At 41.8% G+C, this 13,623-nt stretch overlaps 2 protein-coding genes across 6 annotated transcripts in view; one reads left to right on the top strand and one right to left on the bottom strand.

Annotated features, from left to right (window-relative positions):
* Nucleotides 1–1,579: 1,579 nt before the first annotated feature.
* SUPT7L (SPT7 like, STAGA complex subunit gamma) lies at nucleotides 1,580–13,130 on the bottom strand. Of its 5 annotated transcripts, none has more exons than XM_077774142.1 (6): nucleotides 12,945–13,130; nucleotides 12,042–12,142; nucleotides 10,826–11,417; nucleotides 5,101–5,425; nucleotides 3,853–4,090; nucleotides 1,580–2,217 (listed from the first exon to the last, which is right to left on the bottom strand). In XM_077774142.1, exons 3-6 carry the CDS (start codon nucleotides 11,236–11,238, stop codon nucleotides 1,955–1,957), a joined length of 1,239 nt encoding a protein of 412 aa, XP_077630268.1. In that variant the 5' UTR covers nucleotides 11,239–11,417; nucleotides 12,042–12,142; nucleotides 12,945–13,130; the 3' UTR covers nucleotides 1,580–1,954. The 5 variants fall into 5 exon arrangements, with proteins under 5 accessions (XP_077630268.1, XP_077630269.1, XP_077630270.1 ...); XM_077774143.1 differs by having other exon boundaries at nucleotides 12,984–13,130; XM_077774144.1 differs by lacking the exon at nucleotides 12,042–12,142.
* Nucleotides 13,131–13,191: 61 nt separating this feature from the next.
* SLC4A1AP (solute carrier family 4 member 1 adaptor protein) overlaps nucleotides 13,192–13,623 on the top strand; it is a 26,126-nt gene continuing 25,694 nt past the window's right edge. The window contains 2 exon segments of the mRNA XM_077774141.1: nucleotides 13,192–13,616; nucleotides 13,619–13,623. The exon segment at nucleotides 13,619–13,623 is cut by the window's right edge and continues 474 nt beyond it. Coding sequence (XP_077630267.1) covers nucleotides 13,442–13,616; nucleotides 13,619–13,623 — 180 coding nt within the window. The 5' untranslated portion in view covers nucleotides 13,192–13,441.

Raw genomic sequence — 13,623 nt, 5'->3', positions numbered from 1 at the left:
AACTGGGCCCGGTATGCTGCTGCCGTTATTGAAAACAAACAAGGGCAAGGTTCTTGCCGAGAGAATTGTACAGATTAATTCTTGAGACAGCTTCCTGAAACGTGTGAAGGAAAATGATCAGAAAAAGAAGGAAGCCACAGAGAAAGGTATTTGGGTTCAACTGAAGTGCCAGCCTGTCCCACTCAGAGAAGCACGCTTTGTGTGAACTGATGGAAAGGAGCTGCTGTAGCCTGTTCCCTATGAATTTGTGGCATGATAAATGTAAAAAAAAAAAGACCTCAGAATTGTTAAAAAAAAAAATTTGAGCCTATTCAAGAAGAAACCATTTGGAAAGCAAAACTATGAATATATTTAGTTTTTCCACTTAGTGCCCTTGAATACTTCTTTACAAAGTAACTTGCCTGGCCTATGCTGAAAGCTCCATAAGGAGAGAGACAGTCTTACTCATCGCTGTGTCTCGCACAGGACCCAGTACATAACAGTTGCTCAATAAATGCTTGCTAATTGAATGGATTAAATACTAGATGGCTACTTTATGGAAAATGCTTGAGGTCTACTTTCATAAATAGGGGAAACAAGCTGAGTCTGGAATAGGAGTTCAGATAAGTGTGCTAAGGATTGTACAATTAGCAAATTTATAAGTTATCTGACAGTTTACAACCTCTTTATTGCTGTTGCATTCATTTTTATTCTCAGAGCTTGGGACATTTAAGGCATTCAATAATGTACTAATTAAAGCCATTCCTTGATTTTGGTCTCTTATTAAAAGAATGCTGTAAGTTTCAAAAGACTTGTATTCTGTCCCCAAAACCCAAATTTCAGCAGGATTTAACATACCAGCACCCATTACCAAAGCAAAAAACACACATTTGCTCATTCCTCCTCATTATTCCAGTGCTAATCATTCAGTAAATACTGAGACTTTTAGATGCCAGGCAGGACAGATATTGTGATGGGTGAGTAGCCATGTAAAGTTGAGGACATGATGTAAAGGAGAAAGATGTGTACTGTTAGTCTTTTAGAGGCTGCCTATCTAGTGGCAACACAATGCAGATGTGGAATTCTGGCAAAGGAATGGACTGCCGTCCTCTGATGGCCAAGCAGGTGCAACAAATGGAATCTGCACAAGTCTATCCTTGGACAGGTCCTATTTGCTTCATTCCCAATAAAGAAAATAAAACAACTGAAAAGTACATGGTGAAATATTTTTAAAAGCTGAATGGAAATGAGAAAATGACAAAAAGGATGAGGGTAGATGGAGTAAGTCTAAAGTAGGAAGAAGGGTGCCTGCTTTTGGTAGAGCGTGTGACCCTTTGATCTTGGGGTCGTGAGTTCAAGCCCCATTTTGGGGCTAGAGATTAAAAGGAAAAAAGGAAACCCCTCCCCAAAACAGCAATGTGGATGGAATACGGCTATCCAAAGAAGCACCACAGACCCCTGGGTTCAGGAGACCTCATGGGCAGCAAAAACTATTAAAAAGACCACAGATAAGGGGATTTAGCTATTTTCTGTTAGGTTTTAGTACCAGGTTCCCATGATTTGACCCCAAAGGGAAGCAAGTTCAGTGAAAAAACTGACATCAGATATCAGCATATATTTGTGAGTCTTTGCAAGCGCAGCTTTGAGGTTTGATAACAATCTCAATCTGTACAATATCCGTCGAGTACAGAGTGACCAGTATGTACATCCTAGCTGTTCAATGGTAAGAACGGCAGGGACAGTGCTCTGTCATCCCAGTGTCATGAGTGGTCTGTGAAAGGTGGCTTGGTTGTGGAAAACTACAAAAAATGGATGTAAAAGTAAAATGCAAACTTTTTTGGTTAAATCCATCTTCACTGAAATCCAGAAACTGTGCTGTGTTTTCCATAAAATCACCTTTTATGGAAATATTTGAATACATCAGGGTTTTCTGTTGGGTCTTACAAATCTGGACAGAACATCTCCCCTTTTCCTTTTATATTTTCCTCATCCTCTTCTTGCAGCGCTGGTTGAAAACAGGGGAAGATCCCATGAGGCTATCAGTGGAGTGGGAACCATAGCTGCTGTCTGAGTCATCAGGGCTCTGGGGGATCCCGGCTTCACTCATCCCAGACATGGGCTCCTCGAAGACATCGCTGCCCATCACACCATGCCCAGAGACGTTGCCTTCTTCGCTCTCTTGAGGCTCCATTTTCACATGGGCAAGATTCCAAAGAGGGGAAGCATTTACCTCTGTGCCTAGCAATGGAAGAACACACAACTAGTGGTAAGCCAAGGCTGGAACACCGCAAAACAAATATTTCACCCGGGGCACAACCTTTGAGCTCAGTTTTTACTCCGATTCTGCTTGGCTGGAGAATATGGCTGTTATCCTGTGTTCAAAAAGGTACCAGCTCCAGGGGCGCTGGGTGGTGGTTTAGTTGGTTAAGCGGCTGACTCTTAATTTTGGCTCAGGTCATGATCTCATGGTTTGCGGGTTTGAGCCCCACATTGAGCCTGCTTGGGATTCTCTCTCTCCCTCCCCCTCCCCAATCACCTTCTCTCTTTATCAAAAATAAAGAAAAATTAAAGAAAAACCCTACCAATTCTATTTTCCTTTCTACTTCCTTCACTCTCCTTTACCCCACCTCACCTACTCTCCCATTTTCTCTAAACCAGGGAAGTAAAACTACACAGGTACCAAGATTCTGTCTCATGGCCCAAAGGCGGGCAAACCACAGGCTCTTGTTCAAGTGTTGTTTCTTCTTTCCTTCCTTCCTTCTCTAAGGCTGTTCTGTTTTCCTGCCTTTTTGAGTCCCTGGTCCTCTCTCATTTTATGAACTTCATGATCACTACAAAATGCTGGCAGCAGGTCCCAGACTGCTGAAAAGAGACATGGTTCCTAAGCCCGCAACAATTTCTCTCTGGCCCTCCTGTCTCTGTGTTCTAGCAACACTGTTTTGTGGTTATTACTTCTTCCATGGTGAAAGGTTCTCTGCTCAACACTAAAAAATGTGGCCTAATTCTGTTTAGGATTTGTGCATCGGTGAAATGACATTTATATTTGTAAAGAACTGAGTATCTAATTTGCAATCTCACTAACTGAAGGGTCGAGTCGTCCTGCTTCCAAAGGTGATCACAGAGTCTGTCTGGAAGAGGCAGGTACCTCTAACTGGACAGTCCTATTTCAATCTCTTTCAGCTACAATTTATTGGGAACACTCTAGAAAGGAAGCCCAACTATTCAAACAGCCTTGAGCAATTAACATTCCTCCATCTATCTGGAAGTTGTCTAATGAGTGGAAGCATCGGGAAAGAACAGAACAGCATACTGAGTGATGAAGGGGACATCTGCCCATCATCTGGCTCAGCTAAATTAACTCTGGTAATAACAGGATCACACGTATTGCACCTATGTGCTAACTAGGAATGATTTTATTTCTTTTTTTTAATGTTCTTTTTTTCTTTATTACTAGGAAAGAGAGAGAGAGACAGCGTGAGCAGGGGAGGGTCAGAGAGAGAGGGAGTCACAGACTGAAACAGGCTCCAGGCTCCGAGCTGGCAGTCAGCACAGAGCCCGACGCGGGGCTCGAACCCACGAACCGCGAGATCATGACCCAAACGAAAGTCGGACGCTTAACTGACTAAGCCACCCAGGCGCCCCATAACTAGGAATGATTTTAAATAATGCCCATACAGTTGTTAGTCCTCCCTTCACTGATGACAAAGAGAAGAATGCTCGTATCACTAGATCAATGAGGCTGTAGTTGTTCTTAGACCTTCTGGTCTTTTGCCCACCCACACTTTTTTCTCTATCTCCAGAGTTTGATTCCGAAACACAGAGTGCTGAGACTGGCAGTTCTCCCAGAATCAAGAGTTGGTTGATTTCTCTTACTTGAAGCCTGCGGCGAAGCCTCGACCTCCAGGTTAGATGGGAAGCGCTCACTCTGAGCCCCGAGGACTCCCATGGGCAGTGACTGGTCTCCAGAAGTAAGGTCAGCCTCCAGTTCCTCACTGACAGGGAAGGTGATGTCGCTCACAGGTTCTTCCTTGATCTTTACAGGTTTAGTGTCCTCTGTGGCCTTCTCAGGATTGACAATTCTTTCATACTCCTCAGATAGCTGCTTACTAATCTGTTGGCAAGAGAGAGTCATTTTTCCAAATGAATGTCAAAAGCAAGGTGAACAGTCAGCTTGTGGCATCCCATGGAAAAGACAACATCATATGAATAGGAATAAAGCAACCAGTGCCAATGGAAGGAATTTTTTTTACATTTTTTGGGGGGCATAGCTGACACGTGGAAGGAATTTGTTTAAGGTGTTGAGTTTGCATTTGTAAATGACAAAGACGTGTAAAGCAAAGTTGTTTGCAGAGAGTTTGTGTGTCATTAAGTTACACAGAGGTGAAAGAGGCTTTGTTAGAGATAGATCCGAATGGGGACAAAAGATTACATTTTTGTCTGTAAAAACTGTTGACATATGTACCCTAGGTGGATAAAGAAGGCTGTAGGAAATCTGAATCACTTAGCAAAGACTTTTTTGTTGGGTGTTAAAAAATCCTTATGATAATTTAGATTTGGGGAAACCAAAACAGTGAACAAATGACTTAAGGCCACATAGGTTAAAGAGATTAGATATTTCTGGCTCTAACCCAAAATAGTATCTCTACCCACTCTTCTACCCTTGGGCAGTATCACCTCATAATGTTTGGTTCCGTTTTTTATAGCACTTAACGCTATCTGAAATTGTTTTGATCATTATTTACTTACTTGTTTTTTGTTTCCCTCTCAAGAATGCAAGTTCAAAGAACTTAGTGCCTGACTCACAGTAGGACTCAATAAATATCTGTTGAATAAAGCGTGCTAACCACATTCTCTCAGACTCTATATAACTGTCTATAATTTCTTTCAGAGGACGTATTATCAGTACACGGGGCCGCTCACTGGCTAGAGAAGGCCCTGGGTCTGGCCAGGGCAGTGATGAGGCCAATGGAACACAGCTAGGGCCAGGAGGAGAGCATGTCAAGCCCTCTCTGCTCCAAGACCCTGCACACCGCTCTCTAGGGTAAGTGCTGTGGGATCCTGCTACTACCCCTAAGATGTGTGTAATCACATCTTTACCCGCTTCTCATGGGGTCACCTCACCTGTAGCATGTAACTGTGATAGTCCTTGATGCGGTGCTGCCAGAACTTCTGGAGGGAGAGCACACTGCCGATGCCCACTTCATGGAATACTTGCTCCATGACGTCAGGGAAAGGGGTCTGCCCAAGCCGGGCCTCCCGATCCACAGCGAAGCGCAGCAACTTGGTGAACTTAAGGCAGTACTCGTGTGCCACATCAGTGAGGGTCTCCAGGACACTTTCATTAGCACACTCAAAGCCTGCGTGGGCCAGGATTGTGGCCACTGCCTGGTAAAGGAGCTGCCGGCAGGAGTGCCAGCTGAGTTCCGTCACAGGTTCCCCCTTCCCACTGAAAGGGGACACATGGCAGTGTTATTAGTGTTCTCGCACAGGGTCACCTGTCCTGTCTCCCTAGGAGTTTTTATAATTTCAGTCAAGCTGCTGGCCCAGATTTCTAGGGGATTCTATGCAGGTTACAAAGCACAGTTTCATCTTGCTGCCACCAGGGCATGTCTCAACAGCTCACAGTCATCTCTGAGCTCCTCCAATTACACAAAGTTTTAATAGGCAATACGTGTCTATAATAAACAACATAAAAGAGTATCAGGTGAATAGGAAGCTTCCTTTTACCATCTGCTCAATATCGATCACTTGTAGGATATAATAAAATTTAACACTATAGCTGAGATACTGCTCAGTGGTGCTCTAGTGATTTCACCATAACATAGTTTCCTCATATGCTGGGTGATAAATGAGCTTTCAGAAATTCAGTCCCAATGCGGAGATTTTTCTACAACTAAAATAGACCATTTGTAAAACTGGGAAAGCAACTCAATTTTATAAAAGCAATTTAAAATACGTATAGTCTACAAGGCATTTTTATCCTCTCCTGTGCAAAGAAATGGGTAGGGTCCATATTTTTCTCATATGGCAGGTGAAAAAATTGAGGTTCAGAGGGGCTGACCTGCCAGAAGTTGTATAGGTATTATTAAGAGGTTGAGCTTCTAACTTCAGATCCTATGTTCTTCATAATACACCATTTTGCCCCTAATCATTGCTGTGGAAATCTTTTTTTTTTTTTTAAATAAATCAATTGTTTTAGAGAGGGAGAAAGAGCACAAGTGAGGGAGTAGGGCAGAGGGAGAAGGAGAGGATACCAAGCAGGCTACACACTCAGCATGGAGTCCCATGTGGGGCTCGATCCCACGACCCTAGGATCACGACCTGAGTCAAAATCAAGTGTGGGATGCTTCACCAACTGAGCCACCCAGGCGCCCCTGTAGAGGTCTTAATCTAAGAAAAAATTTTCAAAAAGCTGAGTTCCTAAAAATAACTTTTAGCAAACTTCTAATTATTTAGAAAAATATAAAATTCCTATCTTCTGCCTCCCTCTGACAAAGGAAGTAAATTGATAAAATAAGGTACATACTTGGTACATGTCACCATGTGCTGTACAAGAGGGCTTGAGGAGCTATCCACCCACTTTACTATTATCTGCTCAGGAGCAACTACTGTAATCCACACAATAGCTAGAGAACAAAACCAACTGCCAAATAACTTTTCATTTACTATTTCCACCATCATTTCCCATGGCCAGTCTCCCCAGGCCAAAAGCTAAAGGGCTCAGAAGTAAATAAATAGCTAACCCAGTATTGCTTTATTTGCGTAACACATGGACTTATTTCTTTTCTTTTTTTTTCTTTCATAGTTTACTGTCAAGTTGGTTTCCATATAACACCCACTGTTCATCCCAACAAGTGCCCTCCTCCACATGGACTTATTTCAAAGGACAATAATTCTTTTAGCACCCCCATAGCTGATGCAAATTATTTTTGTTAAACAGTTTCTTATGTATAAAACAAACTAGTTATAAACTTCTGGTGTTTACAGCTCTTCCTAACAATTAAAATCAGAAGTTTGAGATTGGAAGAACAAATATTATTAAAATGCCTATACTATGCTAAGCAAACTACACATTTAATGCAATCCCTATCAAAATACCACCAGAATTTTTCAGAGCTAAAACAAAATAATTCTAAAATCCTAAGAAAGACCCTGAATAGCCAAAGCAATCTTGAAAAAGCAAAGCAAAGACAGAGGCATCACAATTCCAGACTTCAAGTTATATTACAAAGATGTAGTGATGAAGACAGTATGGTACTGGCACAAAAAAGGAAACAGAGATCAATGGAACAGAACAGAAAACCCAGAAATGGATCCACAACTAGATGGTCAACTAATCTCTGACAAAACAGGAGAGAATATCCAATGGAAAAAAGAGTGTCTTCAACAAATGCTGTTGGGAAAACTGGACCACTTTCTTATACCATATACAAAAATAAATTCAAAATAGATGAAAAGACCTAAATGTGGGACAGGAAACCATCAAAATCCTAGAGGAGAACACAGGCAGTATAACCTCTTTGACATTGGCCGTAGCAACTTACTAGATACATCTCCTGAGACAAAGGAAACAAAAGCGAAAATAAACTACTGGACTTCATCAAGATATAAAGCTTCCGTTCAATGAAAGATACAATCAACAAAACTAAAAGGCAACCTTCAGAATGGGAGAATATTTGAGAATATTGCATATTTGCAAATGACATATCTGATAAAGGGTTAGTATCCACCCAAAATCTCTAAAGAACTTATAATACTCAACACCCCCAAACCAAATAATCCAGTTAAAAATCGGCAGAGGACATGGATAGACATTTTTCCAAAGAAGACATACAGATGGCTAACAGACACAAGGAAAGACGCTCAACATCATCATCAGGGAAATACAAAAGGGGGATGGGCTAAATGGGGCATGGGTATTAAGGAGGGCACTTGTGATGAGCACGAAGTGTTGTATGTAAGTGAGGAATCACTAAGTCCTACACCTGAAACTAATACTACACTGTATGTTAACTAATTGGAATTTAAATAAAAACTTGATAAAGGGAAAAAAAATTAGAAGTTTTACACACAACTACAAAATTCTAAATAACAGCATCGGGCGCCTGAGTGGTTCAGTTGGTTGAGCATCCGAGTCTGGATTTCAGCTCAGGTCATGATCTCAGGGTTGTGGGATTGAGTCCTGCATCAGGCTCTGTGCTGAGTGTGGAGTCTGCATGAGATTCTCTTTCTCTACTCTCTCCTTTTTCCCCTCTCCTCCACTCATGCTCTCTCTTGCACTAAATTAAAAAAAATTTTTTTGGGTTAAAAATAAATAGCGTCAATTTAATATGATGAACAATATAATTTTGTTACAGCTAAACTGCCTTCAAAATGTAAATATGGTACTGATCACCACAGAGCAAGTTTTCTGAATTTGGGCCATGCATGTAATGACACAGTTATCCCTATTTTTTTCACTATTCCCAGGACTTTAGAACCTTCGATTATATAGCGCACCAGGACATCATCTGGTCTCCATCTACCCAATGGCAACCCTTGCTTATTAAGCCTATTGCTGTTCTTTTCTCATTAATTTGGGACAATTAAAATAGTAGTAAATATTATCATCAATAAGCACATGCAATGATTGCTATGCAGTATTATTTATGGTTTTATTTTTGTTTCTTTTTGCTAAACACATATTTAACCTGAATCTAATCTTGAGGAAATAATCAGCAAATCCAGTGAGTGGGACTTTCTACATTTCTAAGTAACCTGAACTCTTAAAAAAGATTTACATCGTATTTTTTTTTTTTTTAAAGAGGAAGCTATTCTAGTTTAAAAGACACTGAACAGCCAAAGGCAATGCATGAATCTTTGTTAGGTTCTGGATTAGGGAAAAATATTGGAGACAACTGGAGTAATCTGAATATGGGCTTATTAAGTGATAATATTTAACTGGTGTTTATTTACTTTGGTGTGATAATAGTATTGAGATTACATACGAAATTTTCCTTATTCTTAGGATAAGGTGAAGAATTTAGAGGTGAATGAATGCTTAAGAATTAAGAGGTAAAATATTGAGATATGTGTAACTTTAAAATATTTGGCAAAAAAAGGTGTGTATGTACATTATTAAGTATATGTTTATGTGTGTATACACACATATATACGTGAGAGAAAATAAATGTGGCAAAATGTTAACAATGGGTAAATCCTGTTAAACAGTATTTGGGCATTTTTTGTATTATTATATAAAATCTTTCTTCATATTTATTTATATTTTAGAGAGTGTGTGAGCAGGGGAGGGGCAGAGAGAGAGGGAGACACAGAAACTGAGGCAGGCTCCAGGCTCTGAGCTGTCAGCAGAGTCTGCTGTGGGGTTCAAACCCCCAAACCATGAGATAATGACCTGAGCGGAAGTCGGATGCAATGCTTAACCAACTGACTCACCTAGGCACCCCTTTTGTACTATTATTTAAACTTTTCTTTGGTCTGACAAATTTCAAAATGCAAACAAAAAGTTTATTTGGCATCAAATGCAATTTTTCACAATGCAACCGAGTAGTAGCATTAGGTTAGAAGGAAGTCATTCAGAGGCCTTGGAGTAGGGCTTCTCAAACTTAAATATACATATGAATCTTCTGGAGATCTTGTTAAAATGAAGATTCGATTCAGTAGGCTATGTAGGCCCTGAGACTCTGAACTCCTAACAGGCTCCCAGGTGATGCTGATGCTGTTAGTTTCCGCCCAGATTTTAAGTAACAAGGATCAAGAACATTTTTATATTATTTATTAAATGATGTTATAAAAATGAAAATACAGTTGACTCATGAACGATGCGGGAGTTAGGGGTACCAACCCCTCCATGAAGTAGAGAATCTGCATACAGCTTTGACTCCCCCCAAACTTCATGATTAATGGTTTACTATTTTTTTAATATTTATTTGTCAACTTCTTTTTAGTAATCTCTACATCCAACACAGAGTTCAAACTCATGACCCTGAGATCAAGAGCCATATGCTCTTTTGACTAGGCAAGCCAGGCATCCCAATGACTAATAGCCTGCTATTAACTGGAAGCCTTAGCGATAACATAAAGAGTCGATTAACACATATTTTGTATGTTATATACTATATTCTTACAATAAAGTAAGCTAAAGAAAAGAAAATGTTACTAAGAAAATTATAAGGAAAATACATCTACAGCACTGTTCTGTAAAAACATCCTGCATGTAAGTGGACCTGCACAGTTCAAACTGGTGGTGTTTAAGGCCAACTGTACACAATTTAAAAACTCTTATATAAAACTTAATGGATTTCTGATAATACGAGAATCAGTCCATGAATCTCAATTTTAAGACACTGAGCTAAATCCATAATAAACATATTAAATTAAATAGACTACATCTGTGGATTGTGAGGCCGTGCCTTCTTTTCCATACTGCTATAGTTCCTTGCTCCTAGTAAAGTGGCACTCACATCGTTGTTACATCAAAAATAAAAGATATGGGGCGCCTGTGTGGCTCAGTTGGTGAAACTCGGGTTTCTTGAATTTGAGCCCTGCGTCGGGCGCTGCACACTGACTGCGTGGAGCCTCCCTGGGATTCTCTCTCTGCCCCTCCCCCTGCTTGTGCTCTGTCTCTCTCAAAATAAATAAGTAAACTTAAAAAAAAAAAGATACAGTAGACTCTGGATTTGGAAGATCATTTCAAGTCTTAGACTTCCTACTAATTACCTGAGCAACTTTGGCCATGTCAATTACTCTTATCCTCAGTTTCCTCACAGAAATATTATTACATGCTTAACAGTCCTGTTGTGAAGATTTTTTGAGAAAAGTAAGATATAGCAAAGCCTCGTCTTACCGATAAAAGTCACTCTCTGGATCACTGTGTCGTATCTGGAATGGTGCGTTGGGATTCTTACAATCTAACGGCAGGAGGTCATCAGGAAGAGGGGGTGACCCAGGGCAAGAGGGAAGAGGTTCATTCTCTTCAGTCTTTACACCTTCTGTCTGTTGCTGACTCTGGGCCTGAGCTGTGGCAATGAGGTTGCGCAGACGTCGGTTGTGCTGGATCAGCTGAATGGTGTGGATAGTGAGGCTGCATGGCTCTGAGGGGATGTCCAACATAGTGGGGGGCTTGGGCTTATTGGCTGAGGGCTGATGCAGGGGTGGGTCATGGACTTCCACAAGACGGAACTCTCGAGGGAGTAAATCAAAGGAACTCCTGTTGGTCTGGCTCGATGAGATTGGTATCTCTCCCCAGTATCTCAACATTTTGGAATAAGAAACTTTCAAGTTAAATGTAGTGATAAAATGTTTTTAAATCTCTAGGTTATAGGCTTCTGTAGTGAAAAATATGAAGTCTAGCCAGTTATTTACATAAAAAGTAGGCTGTTCAACACCACTTAGAAAATGTCAGTGCTAGCAACACTGTAGGACCAAAGATGTTCTCCCTGAAGAAATTAAGAGAAATACAACTGTTAGATGCCAGTCACTGCAGTCACATACAATGACAATTCCTACTGGACTGAACCACAGGTGGAATTTGGGTCATTAGTAGACTAACGGCTGCAATAGTATTGGGAGCTCTAGTGTCCATGTTTTCCATCTCACCCCACTAACGCATTACTAGAACGACCATCATGCCCAATCTTGAACAATTTGCAAGGCAAGATACTTAAATGAAACCTAGAATATTTTGACACATCTGTCCTGAATCAGTAGGAGGAAAGGGAGTAGAGTTAAAGATAGGAAGAGGTGGTTCTTATTCTGTGTATGTCAAAAACATGAGCAATATTTCAGTGGATCCTGGGGGAAAAATGTATTGACCAGGAGTCTAAATGGTCCTATGCATTGAACTTCTGACATACATATGGAAGACTCTGAGTGATTTCTGTTGCCTCCTAATTGGTATCCCTTCCTCCAGTCTCTCCTTGTGTCTAATCTATTCTCCAGTGCTGCTAGACTTAATCTTACTAAAACTCAGATTTAATGGCTTCTCATTGCCTATTGGAAAAAGCCAGCCAGAATTCTTTGGCCTACCACTCCTCAAAATTTGCAATCTGGCTTCAACCCACCTTTCCAGATTCATTGCCCATATGTCTCTTCAAGTTGAACAAATGTTTATCAAATGCCAGGCATTATGGAGGGAGACAAAGACGACTGCAAGATCCCTGACCTGAGGTGAGGGAGAGAAATAGAAACAGAATATTTCGATATCAAAGTGTGCAGAAAGGGCTGCTCTAGAGTCACAGACCTAGTGCAGTGGAAGCACAAAGAGGAAGCTTCCTGGAAATTCTAGTTCTAACATATATCATTCTACTCAGTTTCTTGAGAATGTCACGTATTTCCACAAATTGACCCTTAAAGTTGTGATCTCTGCCAGAAATGCCCTGCCACCCACCACATTCTGGGCAGACTTTAATTCGTTCTTAAGTACAGGTTAAGTTACCACTTGCCATCACCTCCCCAGTAAATCTCTCTTCATTATATTCTCACAACACTTTGATGTCTCCATCACAGCATTTATGCCTGGATTTAAACCCATCCTTATCTCAATCGATTTTATTCTCTCATCCATCTCCCACAACCACGATCTTTGTACAGTGTCTGGTACACAGTGCCAGGCTTTGCCTTTATTGTTTAATTCGGTTTCCCCATTTCAGTTTTTAAAGGTGGAAGCTGAGGCCCACTGTCTTTCCCAATATCACAAATGACCGAGGGAAACAATCCAGATAGGCTCTTAACCTCTACACTATGGAGTCTCAATAATTGGTTTTAGACAAAAAAAAAAAAAAAAAAAAAAAAAATGAACAAAGAAACGGATCAATCAAGAGACACAGAAAAAATCACCGTCTTCCTTAATTTCACCGATAAGAGGACGAGGAATAGGCACCAAGCTCAAAGAAAGCCCAGGTCCCTTGGGGCTCCTCGGTCACGGTCAGCAGGCGCAAGCGCCAATCACAGAATCCTGGGGTCACCTGATGCCGGGGGTAGCCGGGAGACAAGGAGGTCTGGACCTGGACGGAGGCAGAGAAGCGCCACCATTCACTGCCGCGTCGCAGGAGCTGGGCTGGACGAAGGTACGCCTCGGAAAGGCCTGAGGCGAGGGTCGCGCCGGGCCCGGAAGACTTGCTTGTGGATTAGTGGTCCTCGGCTGGCGGAAGCGCTTCTTCTCTATCAGGCTGTGCCACAGGAAGTTATTACAATCCAGTTGCAACCTCTAAAGATGTCCCCGTACTGAGAACTCCTCGGCCGCCTTTTCCTGGTTTTGTTTTGTTTTGTTTTCGTTTTTTTCTTATTATATCCTTCCCGTGAGATTCACCTCTTCGTAACGTGGCGGGTGGTGAAGAAGCAACTCCGCCCTCGCTGTTCAGAGAAGCCACCGGGAGCTGGGAGAGGGAAGCGTGGAAAGGAACCTGGAGACCGAAGGGGGAGGTTTCCCAGGAACGGATGTCGAGACTGCACCCGGTTGAGGATGGCCGATAGCTCCGCGAAACCCGAGCCCCCGGCATCGCAAGAGCTCAATGACGACTTCAAGAAGCCAACCCTGCCGGCGCCCCCGGTTGTGCGGGGCAAGGCTCCCGCCACCAGTCCTTCAGGCCCTGACGAGCTGGAGAAGGAAAGGCCCACGGCGCCGCTAGACCCCGATTCCGTGGA

Source organism: Crocuta crocuta, unplaced genomic scaffold (genome assembly GCF_008692635.1).
Source record: "Crocuta crocuta isolate KB4526 unplaced genomic scaffold, BGI_CrCroc_1.0 scaffold246, whole genome shotgun sequence".
NCBI classification, from domain to species: Eukaryota; Metazoa; Chordata; class Mammalia; order Carnivora; family Hyaenidae; genus Crocuta; species Crocuta crocuta.
The sequence above is the reverse complement of the archived record's forward strand: the minus strand, read 5'-3'. Positions and strand labels throughout refer to the sequence as shown.

What these genes read in the sequence shown, in the direction of transcription:
- SUPT7L (XM_077774142.1), bottom strand. Translation starts at nt 11,238, where the DNA reads ATGTTGAGATACTGGGGAGAGATACCAATCTCATCGAGCCAGACCAAC. An exon ending in ATCACAGTTACATGCTACAG is followed by an intron (nt 4,091 to 5,100) that starts GTGAGGTGACCC and finishes TCTTGCCAACAG; the next exon opens with ATTAGTAAGCAGCTATCTGA. An exon ending in GGCTTCGCCGCAGGCTTCAA is followed by an intron (nt 2,218 to 3,852) that starts GTAAGAGAAATC and finishes TTCCATTGCTAG; the next exon opens with GCACAGAGGTAAATGCTTCC.